Here is a 16,704-nt window from a genome sequence, read left to right on the forward strand (position 1 = left end):
CGACGCTGCCCTCCCGCCCGCCCGCCTGCCAGTGTGACATACTGTCACCGCTCCGGAGGACGCGCACACACATTCACACACATTCACACACACTCGCAGTCACTCACTGACGGGACACGCAGCCTGCCTCCTCACACATGCACACACACGCAGTCACCCACACAGCCCTGGGAAGGAGTGGAGAAAAGAAAAGAAGACCAGTAGGAGGGAAGAATAGGAAGGATTTTATGTCTCTCGCGGTCTCCTCCCTATGTGACTGACCGGCGCTGGTTGTGGGCGCTGAACAGAGCAAACAACCCCGTCACTCCAACACACACACCTCTCCCCCGCAGCCACGGATTCTTGGATTAGTCCGCCCCGGTGTGGAGAGTGGGAGTCGCAGAGCGGACCAACATGGGGAACCAGGCGGGGAGACCGGAGGAAACAGAGTCAGGTCTGCTTCTGTTGTTCGGCCGTTTGCCTCAGCATCACTGATCCCTCTTTGTCTTTGACGATGTAAAAGGCAAAGATATGCATTTGCTGAATACAAAAGAGATAATGAGATAATCTTTCTTGTCATGTCGTGTCAGAGTATATCTCTGGCACGGCATGTCCTGACTAATGAATACGGACCAGATGAGCACTGACTGACGAGTGCTGACTAACATGCCTTGGAGTTATAGAAGCTGTTTAAACGCGTTGGAAGTTAGTCGTTTTGCTTTGTTCATGTGCCATTATTTGTGCAAGCATGTCCACACTTTTTGTGTGCGTATAATCACTGATCTTGTGTGTTGTGTTTCTGTATTCACCGTTTGCACCTCGGTGTAGATATAGGGGAAGGGGGGGGAGAAGTGCTGAGTGAGATTTGCCCGACAGTAAGCATGAGGGAAAGTGTCAAAGGAGATGGTATCATCAGTCTCACACTCGCATCACTCCACTGCCCCGAGCTCACTGCGCCTCACGAACATTTCCATTTCAAAGACCCTCTGAACTGCATTCAGCAGCAACTTCCCGCTCATCGAAAGAAAACCAAGCTCTTTCACGTCTCTAACCTCTCCGTATTTCTTTAACAAAACCAGTATTTGCATCTTATATGTGTGTATGTGCACAGAGGCTCCTCATATGTGTACACACACACACACACACACACACACACTATATAGATATAAATATACAGAACTATACTCATATTTTTAAGCTGTTATGTGATTACATTTCCAGGCTTTCATCCCAACAAAAATGTATGCTGGCTAAATATAGCCCGTATAACCTTGCTAGGGCAACAGGCACGGACACAAACATGCAGACACACACACACACACACACACACACACACACACACACACACACACACACACACACACACACACACACACACACACAATGCAAAAGTATTTTGTCAGTAGTGGATGTTAAGCTGCATCACTTCATGGCTGTAGCGTGTGTTGCTTGAAGCACAGTAGGCTCATACTAGAAGGCAATGGCAGCAAGCTGCTGCATGCTTGAAAAGATTAGCTCCCAGTTTCCTCTCCACGCACACGCACACATACAGTAAACAGTAAATACATCATACACAAAACAAAAGATTGTTGAGTCAGAAAGTAGGAACCAAGGCGGATAATATCGTCTTTAATCTCACTAATTATTCTCGAGTTACTAAGCAGAATCTGGCTGCTTGTTGTTGAGTATTTCTTGGTGCAAACAATAATTCTGAGATGGTTACAGGTATGTGGGAATGAAAATGAAATGAGTCAGAGTAAAATCTTTGCTCAGCCAGCGAAAGAATACGCCATCACAGCCGCGCACGCCCTGCAATCCATCATGTTCTTCTCCAGGCTATGAGAAGTATTTAAACTCTGCTTGGTACAGTCCTTCACGATCCTCGCTCCAACTTCCCACATGAACCTCCATTATGAAATGAACCAGTCAGCAATATTATTAATTGAGCGAGCTGTTATTCGTATAAATTAGCAATCTCCATTTTCTCCATGGAGCCTCTATAGTAAATGAGAATTGATCTTCAAATAGCTTGATTCTCCATCATGCCTGCCGATGACGGGAAGCTATCGATCCAAGAGAGCCAAGAGCAAAGACACGCACTGTGCAAGGCACTGTAGAAGTGTAATAGTACACATACAGACGTTTAAAACCGTAGAACAGTAGTTCATTGCAATATCTCTATCTAACTATAACATAAGCTTACCTTCCACCCAGATGGGGAAACGGCCAGCTGAGGTTTGTCAGACGTTGGGCTTGGAAAGTAGAAATAACAGTTCTGGTGCTGGAAGTAAGGGAAGAAATGTGGGAACGGGAGGAACTCGTTCAGATTTGATTGATGGTGTTATCTCTGAAGTGGCAGGCTAAGGAGTAAGCAGTCTGCAGCAGTGATAAGGAGGTCGTTATCAAAACCAAATTACAGTGAAGGCTACTACACCGAGCCTTTCTGTCTCCTCACTGGCTCAGCAGACCAGCGCCTGCGGCTCAGCTGTTGTCGGCTGTTGATGAATTATCAGTAATATATGGTCCAATAACTGTGGGGCTATTTTCAGGGCTACAACTCTGTCAGTTGTACCCATTCGGGCCCAGGATTAAAGGAAAGTTCAAATATGTTTGTGTAGTGAGGTAAAATAGATTGTCGTGACTTTCACATGGTCTAAAATAGGACATTTCATACACTTGTGGTCTTTTTTGGATACTGGAAGGGAGCTGTAATGCAAAGCACTGTGATTTCTGAAAGTGGAGGATGCCATCATTGTATCAGATAGTGTGTTGTCATTGGAATAACATTTTTGTTTCTGTTCACACTGCAGCACAGTGACATTAAGTTATCATTTTGTATTGGTGCTGGTTGTCATTGGTGCTCAGCTCAGATGAGATTTCTCAAATTTGAACCCGATCATCACAAAATTCAATGTAAATCTAAAGTCTTCCTGACTTTCCCGTCAGCTTTGATGCATCTGTTAGTGTGAGGAAACTACACTAATGCCTTTGTCACTCTAACTGGTGCATGGAGTTTGGTGACCGGGTCTTTTAAAAGGCGACTTTTATTGCTTTCTGCTTCCTATCCCCTGATAAGTGCCACTTAGGTGGCCACCAGGCAACAGTATCTTAACCCGCTGGGACAGGAAGCTGCTGGCTTTAGAAGCTTGGGGACATAGTGGCTTCTTGCAGATTTTATGACTCAGCAAATATTACAGCTTGGCTCATAAATCAAAAACACGAAGGTGACCAGAAGCCATATATCTTGTGCTTTAATAGGAATAGGTTCACGTTCTTGCTGGGTGTACACCTGTGTTTAGGCGATATTCATCCTCAGGTAAACGGCACTGCGCTTGGCTTCCTCTTAGACGAGCGAAAGCAACATCTGTCTTCCCATTTTCTTCAAACATTCGGATATTTTTGCTTGTTGGCATTATTTTAGCAGCGGCCTTTGTGACAAATATATCACATCATTTCACTTCTAACACTTTGTGTGAACCCCTTATCTGTCTGGTGCAGCACTGAGACATTGTGCCTGGTGGGTACCGCTCCCTTTCAGAGCACACTTCCAACGGAAATGCACAGATTCTTGCGCTATCTCAACACCATATCGGAGCAAAGTGACGTAGAGCAGGGATGCAACATGAGGAAGCAGGTTTGTCCAACCTCTGACAGCTGGGACACTGTGAGGAAGTTACATCAGTCGTACTTTCCATGGCAGTTAGCAGTTGATACAGTAAACACGCCGGCCCGTTCCACAGAGCTTTGTGTTTGCAGAGGGAGGCGTGTGTTGTGTAACTGGAGGCTCCAGCCTGGACATCAAAGTTGGCAGATTGTAGCCTTCAGGCCTAAGCTCATAAAAATCACGACTTTATGGCTTAGCAACTAACAATAAGTGTATAAAATTGACATTTTAATGCAAACCAAATCGACCTGATATCTCTCTGCAGCTGGCTGTGGTCCGTCCTCACTCTGGCCTTTCTGTGGATGTAGGTTCATGTGTTTATGTCTTGAGAGCGGCAGCTCGCTGACGGATCAGATCACTATCGCTCTCTGAGAGTGAACTTGGCGATACTGGGTGCCATCTTGTTGATTATGCGTCTTTGTCCCGTCACTCTAGAAAGTGGCACAGCGGAACTCCCTGTGCTTGAAAGCAACGCGTGAATTTACTTTGCCTTGTCTAAAATGTTCTAAATACTGGTGAGACTGAGCCCTTCTTTAGATGCGGTTGCCTCTGGTTTTGTTTTAAGCTGTGGAAAGGGAGCCACAGTACCCAAGTGTTGCTTGAGTTTAGAAGCTGATGTGTTGTTTTTTTTCAAAACCCTATTTACGGCTTAATATTTCTACAGAATATGTTTTTTTAAAGCCTTTTTGTGGTCAATCCAGGAAAGTAGATCACAGCTTAATACACCCTAAGGCTTGTAACATGTATTCCAAAGGTATAAGGCTAAGATGGAAATCATCAGAAGCTTAAAACTAAGCGATACTCAAGTACAACCTGTTACCCATCACACACACCGATCCTATAAACCTGCAATCATGTAAAATGGCATATGATTATTCCGTCAGTGAGTTCTGTCTTCAATGTTTTTCCATTTGGAGCATAAAGAAAATTCTCTCTCAGTTGGCCGGCTCGTGGTCCGCGCTATTGGATATCTCTGTAGGGTATTGGCTCCATAAGTAGTGTAAAGCGGGGTGGATCAGCATCAGGATGCTGTGTTAAAAGTCTGAGCATGCAGGCCAGTTGAAATGATTCAATCACAATGATTAAAGGAGCCAAAGAAGCCGGGCCAAGTGGCCCTCTGTGGCTTGCCAGCTCTTATGCTGCACTTTCATCCTGTGCTGCAGAGGAAGCACAGAGCTGTTCACTTCTCAGGCAGAAACAAACATCTCAGCTTAAATCCACAATGAAGTCTCTATTTATAAAGGCAGGGTGAGGGGTTTGCCTGCTCAGTTGTATGCACGATTAACAAGCCACCTGCTGACAGAGTCATAGTAATAACTTAAGACTAAGAATGTATTGAGGTTTATTTCTGCACATTAGTCAGTCGACATTAATCAGAGCCAGTCAATGCTTTATGGTTTCTTAAGCCTCCCACCTTTTCCTAATATCCAGCCTCTTTATGACCTAGTCACAACCAAAACGTTTCCTTGATTTGCTAAATTGTATAATTTTCTGCTATTCTATTATTATCCCATGAGCTCAGCTAATGAGCACTTTTCCTCTCCTCCTCTCATGCATCCAGCACATCAGCCACTGAAACGGCAAACTTTCTCCTGACTCCCATCACATAGTTACCGCCACACAAATACTTTTTAACGTTATTTTTTTAGTGCACTGAGCGTTAAAACCCTTATATGCAGCTAAGGTTTTGCAGTGATACGTTTGATTATATTAAAGAGTTTGAAATGAGCCTTCTGATGATATTGTACTGTGCCTCCATTATACTGAAGGAAAATATCTTTTGCAATAAAAACAAATGCTGCTCAAGTAGGTATGCACCCAGCTCAGATCTACTTTATGTTCTTAGTAAAAAAAAATAGCTGACAAAATATAATATAATCTAATTTATGGGTGTAAAAGTCACAGCAGACTCTTCCATCGATGAATCTCAAGCATTTAGCCAAAGGTCACATTTTATTTTGGAATCCGTTGATTCTGTGGTGGACTTCTCATAAGTGCACTCAGCCATTCAAATCTGGTTTCAGCGACGGTGTTGGACTGTTGACAGCTGTCAGTGAATCTCAGTTTTATTATGTAGTTAAATATATCTGGTTTACACAGCTGACTAGTGCAAACACTGCTCTTAAGGTGAATTAGATTGCCCTCGTTTTGTATTGTTTGTACTGTTTGCTTATTTATTCATCACTCTGCATATGATGTCATGTCCTAGACTGGAGTCAGAAATTCCAGCAGTTTCTTTAGGAAATGTTTCATTTATCCAACTTGTGTACCTTGGTTTTGAAGATGTGCGAAGTACCTTATTATAATGAAAGAACATTTTTATCCTCAACAAGTGGTGTTGTCATGGTATTCAGTGGTATATTGTGAGGTTGTGATGCAGCTTAGCATCCCAGGCTAATCTCTGCGGGTCTGTGGGTGTCATGGAGCCTCGCTTCTGTCTATCTCCAGTAAGAGGAAAGGAATGCCTCGGAGTCCCAGCGTCTGACTGATAGGCGCCTGTTGACCTATTTCATGCCCAGACAGTTGGACAACAGGAAGGCCAGAATCACCGACTGCCTTTTTCTGTCTCTCCTCACCATTTCCACCTGACTGAAAAAACTGCACAGCACATTTCCTGGAACACAGAAGGAAAGACAGAGGAAAGACAGCGAGAGATTCCCATCACAAGCTTTGTTTGTGCGGATGACGAAGGCAGTGCGTCATTTCAGGTGCCAACTCTCTCTGACACTTGGCCATTAATTCACCGTGACTCCTCCTCACCCGTGACCCCACTGTTCTCTAAATTGAAGACTCTGTGCACTCTGCCCACAATGCACTCTGTCACCTATTGGCTGGCAGGCGGGCTGGCTGCAGTTAGCCGGCTGGTGCTGGACTGCGTCCAGCCACACGGCTCCTGCTGTGATTTGAAAGCTTATCTTCATTAGAGAGAAAGAAGCCAACACAGTGCATTACTGTGATCAGGGAGCTGACTTCCCATGGAATGACTGACTGGTCTGGAGTACTGGAAGTCAGTCTGTGCAAGTAATTTAGATCAAATATGAACAACACGATCATTTCATATATGCAGTCGCCTCAATCAGGTTTGGTGTTCATCTAAACCGGCGACATCCGTGGATGGAGGCATCATCTTTTTGGGTTGTGTCCGGCCATTTGGAGTCGAGGATGAACTGTTTTAGATTCTGGTGGTCGAAGGTGAAGCTCTCTAAGATTGTCATTAACGAGATGTATCGGGAACAAATTTGAAACAAACGTCCACTTGGACTCGAGGTTGAACGGATTTGATTTTAGTGGTTAAAGGTCACTGTGACACACAACTCAAGAATTCAATTTCTAATTATGACAATTTCACACAAATGACTAATTGGTTAAATTGATGAAGTGATGTCATTTTGGACAGACATGGATGTAAACTGCAACATGTCTGGTTGGCAAAAACATACAACCGCACGGCGGTAATGCTAGTGAAAGTCTGATTTAACAGCTGCTCTCTGAAGACTCATTGGTCATGAAAGATTCGTAATCTGGAATAATTGAAGATTCTCCTTGAATGTAAGCAATGACTTGAGTATGAAACTGTTCCTGAGATATTAAATGTAAAATGTTTTCTCTCATTGGGAATGATTTTCTTCTCTTTCTCCAAAACTGGTGTTTGATAGTATTTGGACTTTGGAGCTGGACTCCTCAGACTGCTCGAGGATTTATTTCTTGCTAGAGGAAGAAAAGCTCCTCCATGAGCCAGCTAACTGCCCACTCCACTCCTTTTCACAGATTTAGTGCTTCTCAGAGGTAGGTAGCTATAAATGGTCCTGGACCTGAGCCGGCCTACATCAAAGACGGCACTAAATTAAGACTAAGCTAACTCTTAACCACCTTGGTCTTGGATATTTTTGTTCTTATTTGTGAAAGAAAGATTTGCACACCTAGAAGAAGTAATTATCTGTGAAGACCATAAAGAAATGTTATTGTGCCCTCACAAAAACAGTGCACAGATTTCACCAAATTACAGCTGACTGCTGTGATGCAGTGTGTGAGCTTTATGATGGGGTGGACGTTTCATTAGAAACTTTACCCCTCTCTCCTTTTCTGCCGCCATTAAGAAATAGGGTGATGTAATTGTCACTCTAATACTTTACAGGATACCACTCAGCAGCTCAGCGAGAGCAGTTGGAGGTTAATTGCATCTTTCAGGGACATCCGAGTAAGGGAGACGCTTCCCTCAGTGTGTCTCTCTCCAATATTCGATCCAACATCAGGTTTATTTTAGATTGTTCAAAATGGTTGTCAAATACATTTAAGAGACTGTTTCTGGAGTCATGACTTTTGGTTGGCTCTGTGTCTGGCAACGTGGGCACTTGATGATGAAAAAATTGAAATAATAAACATTCATCAGCCGCTGTGTTGGTCTTGGAAACAGGTTGTTTAACTGCGGTGCTATATTTTATCTACTAAAGACACGCTGATACACTGTCAGCGCCGGTGGCCAATATCAGCTTTAGAAAACAATATTGTTTTTTCGGTCAAATAATGTTTTCATAGCCAACAGTGGAATTTATGTTTTTATTTCTGGGAGCATGTCCAAGTAATATAGAGATCGTCTAACTATCTGACGCTGTATCCTAGTAGCTGTTTCTTCCTCTTCAGGATCCTTCTGTCTGTGCTGACTCCTGGCATCTGGACCGGTGTCATTTCTGTGTGCACGTTAAGCAGCTGTGGTGATGTCATGGTTAAAGAGGTGGGCGATCTAAAGATGAGTGAGTTCATGTGCTCCATCTGGGTTTTATTCACTAAGAGTGCAAGAGGGAAACAGAATATGAAGGAACAGCAAATGAAAGGTTGTACTACAGTCCCACTCCTCACTCATCCTCGTGGGAACGGACCGATCTTAATCACATCAGACTCCTCTCTCTCTCTCTCTCCAACAAGGACCTATTGTCTCTGTTTTTATTGCCACCTACAATGAGAATATGACAAGTGGCCATGAAAGAGCTGTGAGGTGTGTTATTCTGCCTCCGGTAGTGCTTACTGGTAAATAGTAATTTATAACACCCAGTGCTGATCTAGTTTTAACATCTTCCACGTGACGGTACATCATTTGCATGGTGTCCTTATTCTATCAGTCATGGCTTCATCCTCTGTAAAGTGTGCAGAAAAGTGACTAGATTTTGAATGGCAACACTGGATCTTTGTCAGGTGCAGCTCTGTCCAGCAGCAAATTCATCGTACATGACAGCAGTTAATTCTACAGAGTGGCTTTTGACCCGAGTGCCTAATCTCACTGACATTCAGAACCGACAGACCTGAGTGTTATTCTGCCACTCTTCATTTTTACAGTCCCTGGTTTTCTTTAAAATCTCATCCTCGATTGTTTAATCAACAATTGTCATTAGCAAGCCCACCTAACGTTTTCAACCACAGCTGCACACTCTGGGAATGTTAAACGGCTTTGTACCCCAGTATTTGTGCCAGTGTTGGCAGCTCCGGCCACAGATGCTAGTTTATTCAATAAGGGGGGGTAGTCAGTGCAAAGTGCCTATCACTGGCAGAGTGCTTAAAGAACCCACAGGGATATAGGATTTCCATCCCAAACTAGGCCATTTGTTTGTGTGTGTGTGTGTGTGCTGTAAATGTGTGCATGTGCTGCTCAGGGTGATGCGTTGTCTATCTCAGCACACAGGCTGTCTGTCTAGCCTCTGTGGGTTTGATGATGATGATGATGATGTATGCATGTGAGAGACACAGGGCCGTCTTTGTCAGAGCACTGCTTAAACCGATTTGTGCCTGAACGCTCCACGTGCACAGGGACCTTTGTCATCCTCTGAAACAAGCGACCCCCTTGTGTCTGCATCGCCGTTTGCTGATGATCGGAAAAATAAACAATAAAACGTTTTCAGGCGGCACCCTGCTCACGCTGGACATCAGTAAATACTCTTCATATCTGAGAGAGGTCTGGAAAAAGGCTCGCGCCAGTGACCCACGCTGATGCCTTTTGAAATGCCACAGTTCAGCTCCGCTGCAGCGATGAATGACAACAGACAGACAGTGCCAGGCAGATGCTCTGTTGTCCAAGCGGAGAACAATATGTGAATAGGGTACAGTGACCAGCAACATAAAACTGCTGAATAATACAAGCATCTGAATGTGACACACTGTCCATTCAACTCATTCAAAAGTGTCATTACGTGACGTTAACAAATCCACGGTCCTGTCAATGCTTGTATTGTTTTTGTAAAGTTTGCCGATATTGTAGCAATATGTCCCTTTTTAATTTAACCAGAGATTACACTTTTCTATTGCTCATTGGTGAATGTAGGTTATGGTTATTATTTTGTTTTTTAACTTTAAAGGGATATATTGACAGTATCATATTTGGGCATTTTCAAGGCTTTATTTCGAGTGTCTATGTAGCTGAAATAGAGAAAGGAAAGAAAACCTTTTTCTCACATATTTACATTTCTAAATCAGACAGCTCCATCAACTGCTTTGTGGGTGGTCTACGGCAAATGCCGATTTGATCTCATCGGTACTTGGACACTGTTTTAATACGTATCTCTGTTTTGATCTGTGTTGCAGGTGCACAAGCAGCCAAGAAGTCTGGTATCCCAGCTCCTAGAGAGATCCCTTCTTCCATAACAAGAGACCGCATCTCTCTGAGGGACCAGCTTCGGAGCTCCACCACTAAGAAGATGGTGTCTAGTGCCAGCACTTCCAGCCTCTCCACCCTGGCAAAGCAGACACGCAGTTCAACCAAGTCCCGTGGAGATGCAGAGGGCCAGGAAAAGGGCCTTCTGGAGTGCCAGGTGAAAGATCTGCTGGCTGAGGCCAAGGCCAAAGACTTGGAGATCAGCAATCTCAGGATGGAGTTACAGTGTTGCAAAGGTAAAGCCTCCACTGCTTCCTCACCCAACTCCGTCTCGTGGGAAGAGCCTGCTGCAGATCAAGAGCAGGGACAGGTGGCGGAGGCCTTTGTGCTGGTTGGGGAGCTGAGGGAGAAGAACGGGAAGTTTCAGAGAGAGCTGGCAGCGCTTAGGGAGGAGAACCAGGCACTGAAGGAAAAGCTGCTTTGCTTGGATACCTCTCCTCTCTCAAGTACAGACTCAAGCACCCCTTCCAAGCCTTTTGTGAATGGCCTGTCCTCAGACTCCAACTCTGCAACTCCGCAACTGGACAGTCTCCCCTGTGCTGCCAGTCCTCTCAAAACCTCTGTCTCTTCCAGTTCTGACATCGCCAAGGACTCGCCATCGCCCGACTCCTCAGAGTTTGAGAAGATCCCTTCTCGTTCAGTATCGGCGAGCAGCGGTGTCAGTGGAGAAGTCGTTGTAGTGGGGGCAGTAACCAATGCAGGAGGGCAGGACGTGTCGGTGCGGAGCCTGACGGAACAGATTCACAAGATGGAGGAGAGCCACCACAGCACGGCCGAGGAGCTGCAGGCAACTCTGCAGGAGCTGGCCGACCAGCAGCAAGTGGTGCAGGAGCTGACGGCCGAGAACGAGCGTCTGGCCGAGGAGAAGCGCCTCCTGCAGACCTCACTTCAACAGCAGAGGGAGCGCCTGGAGATGCTGGCCCAGAAGAACGAGACGCTCGCTGGCCGACTTCAGGAGCAAGCCCAGGCTCAGGCCCAGAGGGAGGAGGAGCTGGGTAGCCAAGGGCCTCGGCTGGCCGAGCTGGAGCAAAGGTATGCAGAGCTGGTCGAGAGCTCGCGCTTCGAACGGGAAAAGCTGGTGGACATCCAGCAGCAGCTGACGGGCAGCCTACGGGCTCTGGAGGGGGAGAACCAGGAGGCCCAGGGCCAGGCGCGCTGCCTCAGAGAGGAGATGGACAGGCTGCAGTCCCAGCTGGACAGGGAGCTGGAGGCCGGAGGTCAGGCAGCACAGGCCGCGGAGGAGCAGAGGACGACAGCAGACAGTCTCCGACTGGAAAACAGTAGGCTGAAAGCGCAGGTGGACATTGAGAGGCAAAAAGTCGGTGAGTTGAAGGCCATGCAGAGTGCCAGTGACAGCACTGAGCTGCAGGACTTGCTGAAAACAGCCCACGCTGAGAGAGACAGGCTGGAGGTGGAGCAGACAGAGCTGAGGCAGGAGCTGCTACGGGCCCAGGCCGAGGCTGAGCATGTGCAATCCATAATGTCCAAGGTACGAGGGATGCAAGGTCACATTGCATTACATTACATTACAGTCATTTAGCAGACGCTTTTATCCAAAGCGACTTACAATAAGTGTATTCAACATCGGTATTCAAGAGAACTACTAGTCACCAGAAGTCATAAGTGCATCTCCTTTGCTAAACAAGCATCTAAGAGCATAAACCAGAGCAAACGTACAGTGCTGAAACAAACGCATACAATGAGTGCAACGAGCTAACACGAATACAATAAGTGCTAAGTGGATGGCTCAGGGTAGTACTTCTTACTATATACACTACTATATAACATACAGTATATACACTAGAAAGGAAATACTGAACGGTAGAGAATTACTCACAGAATTCAGTCAGAACATAACAAAAAGAATTAGTATTTATCACTGAATATAACAGTTTGTTTTTGAGACAAATGTTGTCGACAAAGATTCAAATGAATCTATTTCAAACTGGACAAGCCTCTGTTGGTTAGAGAATGTCTCTTCACAGTTCAACCTGTTTCCACTTGGTTGCTTCCATTGTGTTGTACTAAGTGGTGGGTGTAAAAACCGGGCCTTGAATTATACTGTATGTGACTCACTGTTCACAAAACGTTTTGTTACGCTAGTAAGCTCATTAGTTTTCTTGTGTTTGACAAAACGTTCAGGAGTTCCCAAAAGAACAATCTCTCATCCATATTTACTGTAACATTTGAAAAAGCGAAGCAGCAGTTCACTCGTTTAGAAACACATTCTGTACTTCCAAAGCAGTTATTTTCAGGAAATAGATTTGAAAGAGACCAGAATGCGACAGTTATGTGTCTAGTATTTGCTAATGGTTTTTAAAAAAAAAATGAAAGTCAAATGGGAGAGCATAACATTTTTTATCTTTTTTGGCGCGCTCACCACTTTTTGAATGTGAACGTGAGGACACACATTTTCCACAATGATTCAAACGCGACCATTAAACAGGCTTTGCAGCTGGTGTTGGGTCCTTTTCATCACTTCACCACCACAGCACATGAACTCATGTTCGCTCAAATAGTTTTCATATGATTCTCAGGAGTCACTTTGGTTTTCCCCTTCAGCACCACAGACACCAGATGAGGCTGTGTAAGTTCGGGGTCATGTCGGGGGTTGTTGATTCCAAAATTTGGGCGTGTCACCATCGTCTTAGGGGTGTCGTCATTGTTGGACTGCGACTGCCGTGCCAACAGTCGGGTGGTCCACCAGTGTGTGACCCTCCTGAGTCACTCTCCTGTTCTCTGCCACATGGGTGTGAGGGTGAGGCCACTCCATAACTTCACTCACAAACACCCTGATCTATTAGAGCCACGAGGTGTGAGGGAGAGTGTCCTGCATAACTACATCTATATTTTATTTTCGTAAACTATGCTCAGAGATCTGCTTTCTGGATGAGAGCAATCATCATGGTACAATGACTTCAGCTTGTATGTAATTCAATAGTTGATGCAGTCAGATCTCATCCAGACTGAACTCTTGTTTCCATGAGTCACTGTCACCTTGCTTGTTGGTATATTACTGTGGCCAAACAGTCATTGTCAGACATAGTTAAGCTCATGTGTAAACAGCACTGTGTGGACTCCGGCTTAACTGCTGTAACCATTTATTACCATTCACAACCCAGTCGGATGTTTACATTTACCCTTATTTCTATGCGACTTTTATCATATTTGAAAAACTGGTTAAATAAAGTGACAGATGTGGAAGCTGCGCTAACATTGCAATGTGCACTAATGTGCAGTAGTCTCACTGGGAAGGATGCAATGCATGAGGGCTAATTAGACTCTTTGTGGTTACTTGTACCTTTTACTTTGTACTGCTTGATCTTTAAACGTTTGTTTTCATCAGATCAGCTTTGAGAAGTGAGAAATGAAAAAATCCTGTCATCCATTTTCTAAGTCAGATCTACGTTTTGCCAGGATCAGAACTAACGGGAGAGAAAACCATTTAGATCAGACTTAGATAATGGATCACCAGAATAAACAAGCCTGTAATTAAAGCCTGCGTTATTTACATTTTGTTCAGTGGTTCCCTCACACATAGAGCTTGTCTTTTTCATCCAGCCACCCAAAAGTCTTGATGCAGCTTTTTTTTTTGTTGAGAGCATCTTTTACCTAATCATTTGAAAGATGTAAAAAAGCAGCATCAAGATATGGAAATGGATTCACTGCATCACAAGGATGTCTGGGAGACATCATAAACTATCCTTTATTGAGCCTAATGTGACTTAAGTGCTGCCATCTAATTAGCACAGTGATGGCCAGTAATTGCTTTCTCATGAAACACTGCCTCTTTCTTTGAATCCATTTCTGTACTGAACCCATCATAATCTCACAAATGCACACAAATGCACACAGGTGGAGGCCAAATGCCAGCAGGTTCAGGAGCGGGCTGAGATGAGGGAGCAGGATCTCGGTAGCCGGGTGACTTCGCTGGAGGAGGTCGGGATCCATGCTGAGAACCAGGTGAAGGAACTGAAGGAGACCGTCTTTGAGTTGGAGGACCAGGTGGAGCAGCAGAGGGCCGTCAACTGCCACACCAAGCAAGCCGTCCTGGATATGGAGAGTAAGTCCTTTTCTCTGTGGAGTGTTTTAACCTGCTGTCGTAAATGTCTTTAAGAGAAATAAATCAGTCGGTGGTGGTTTCCAATTTTGAGCCTGTCCTCATTTATGCTGATTGTTTAGTTGTGAATGCTGTTTGATTACCGTGATTCTGCCCTGAATCTACAGTACTTTACACCTGCGCTTCTCAAACACCTTGAATAATTAATCATTGCAGATCTCGTCAAAAAGGTGGAGGAGCAGAAAGCTGAAGCAGACCGACAGCTGAAGGTCTTGAGTAGACGGATTAAGGTAAGGAAGCTGTGAGCAAGTATTGTACCACTTTAAGGCCTGGATGATGTTCTAGTGCTCAGTTTTTTTGACAAAATGTTTGACCTTGGAGGCTTCTGTCCACCGAGTATTAATCCAGTAGCATCCAGGTGGGCTGTTCAGACAGGCAGCGATGTATTTTTTTTTTATATTCCCTCGTGAACATCACCTTTGTTTTCTGTTTTTTGTCTTTAAAATAAACATTATAAAGTGCACCAGACACTACTTTCCTGGGTTTCCACCTCCTTTATAATGGTTACAGTGCTCTCTCTGTGATCCTTGGAACCCCCTCTCCTTTCTGTCATGCATCTGTCTGATGATGGACACACAAGTCTTACTTGAGAATGAAAAAACACAGCTTGAAGCCATAACTAAAAACAAAACTACAAGGTACTGATTTTTGCCTCTAAACATTGAATAACGTCCAACTAAATCCAAAGGGTCCACAAACAGTTCCTCTGTCTGTACGAATTAGCATGTGTGGATGCTTGCATCCTCCTGTATTGTACACTGTATATCCATACGTTTGTGTCTCCAGGAGGAAAAAGACGAGTGGCGTCGGTTCCAGGCGGACCTCCAGACGGCAGTGGTGGTGGCAAACGACATCAAGGTGGAGGCTCAGCAGGAGCTGCGTACACTCAGGAGGCAGCTGCAGGAGGAACAGGATCGCAGTGCAAAGCTTTCTACAGACCTTGCAGCACTGCAGGGTGTCAGGTACCAACTCCACCATACTTTTTGAAGTTCCTCCCACTCCACCAATCACCCACCTCCCGGCTCCCCTGTTTAGCATCGGGCTGCAGTTCCTTTCTCTCTGAACACAATGTGGACATGAGATACCTGCCAGAGTCTTGCCATATCCCCATCCACGGTTTTAAACGTGTGATACAAACAGTAATATATTATAATTTTAACTCTCAAGAATCTCTTGCTTAAGAGGTTTCCAAAATTCTTATTTGTTGTCAAAGCAGGATAAAATGTTTACCTGGATATATTCAGTGTGTGGACATTATTGAGTTCATGTCTTGGTATTTCACAAGATGAAATCCTCGGGGGTTTCAGAGTTTAGGTTTCTGGGATTTGGCAGACTCTGTTGGTAAATTAGCAGTCTCCTGCGGTATTTCCCTCTGTGTATTCTACTCCTTTAAGCTGCTGCCCTCTCTGTCTCCCTCTTCCACACTGAGCGTTGCCCTCTATAGTAACATTCAAACCTCACACTTATAAAACTACAGAATATTTATTAGTGGACATTTTTATTACATGAGAAGGCAGAGAAGTGCTACACGCATAGATGCTGCTTTGAAGTGTTATACAATTCAACACAGGAGCCAGTGTAACTCAATATTTCACGCCTATGTATCATGCTATTTAAGATTTGATGTAGTGTTGTCGCACTGTGGCCATGCAGTTATGTGATTGATGTACTTATAGAGAGCGTTGCATTGGTTTGTGTGTGGGTATACTGTGTATATATATATATATAAGTGTTTTTGAGCGTGCAAATACCATGGTGTTCATGACAGTGTTGTCCCCTTTCATTATCATGCCAGGTCAAATACTTCCTGTGGCAAAGTCTGTTTAGATTTGCTACTGTAGAGCTCTCTTGTTTATTTCTCTAAACGATCTCTACTTGAAACTTATTCAGTCAAACTATATCACCTCACAAACCTCATGAGAGCAGCTTTAGTGTTTAAGAAATATTTGGTTTAAAACCAAATATGACTTGTTCAAATGTCATGCAGTCCTTGTGAATTTAGTATATGACTTCACTAGTTTGAGACAAAACAGCGAACTTTCCCCGAGATTAGCCGTTACGCTGCGTCCGCTCCCCACCTCCAGCAGCTCCCTGTGATGACCTCTGACAAGCCTCCCTTTGTAAAGTCCAGGTGAGTTCCCTGTCAGCCCTCCTGTCAGCCAGCCTGCATCCCCCTCCTCTGTGTGCTGCTGCTGCTGCTGCTCACTGACCTTCCTTTCTGTGTTTGGCTTCATGTTGCTGCTACAGCCCGTCTGACTCTGTCCGTCTTTCTGTATGCTGGCTGATTGCACCTTCAGGACT

The 16,704-nt window shown here is 44.7% G+C and overlaps 1 protein-coding gene across 3 annotated transcripts in view; it reads left to right on the forward strand.

Moving 5' to 3' along the window:
* The window catches only part of specc1 (sperm antigen with calponin homology and coiled-coil domains 1), a 63,148-nt gene that overhangs the window by 22,406 nt on the left and 24,038 nt on the right, over nt 1-16,704 (forward strand). For 2 of the 3 annotated variants that reach the window (XM_079171674.1, XM_079171675.1), the window contains exons 4-7: nt 10,214-11,772; nt 14,139-14,346; nt 14,560-14,633; nt 15,190-15,365. In XM_079171674.1, the coding sequence (XP_079027800.1) occupies nt 10,214-11,772; nt 14,139-14,346; nt 14,560-14,633; nt 15,190-15,365 (2,017 nt within the window). Of the gene's footprint in view, nt 1-84; nt 434-10,213; nt 11,773-14,138; nt 14,347-14,559; nt 14,634-15,189; nt 15,366-16,704 lie in introns of those variants that run through there. The other variant, XM_079171676.1, reaches the window with a different exon arrangement.

Source organism: Pholis gunnellus (assembly GCF_910591455.1).
Source record: "Pholis gunnellus genome assembly, chromosome: 13".
NCBI lineage: Eukaryota > Metazoa > Chordata > Actinopteri > Perciformes > Pholidae > Pholis > Pholis gunnellus.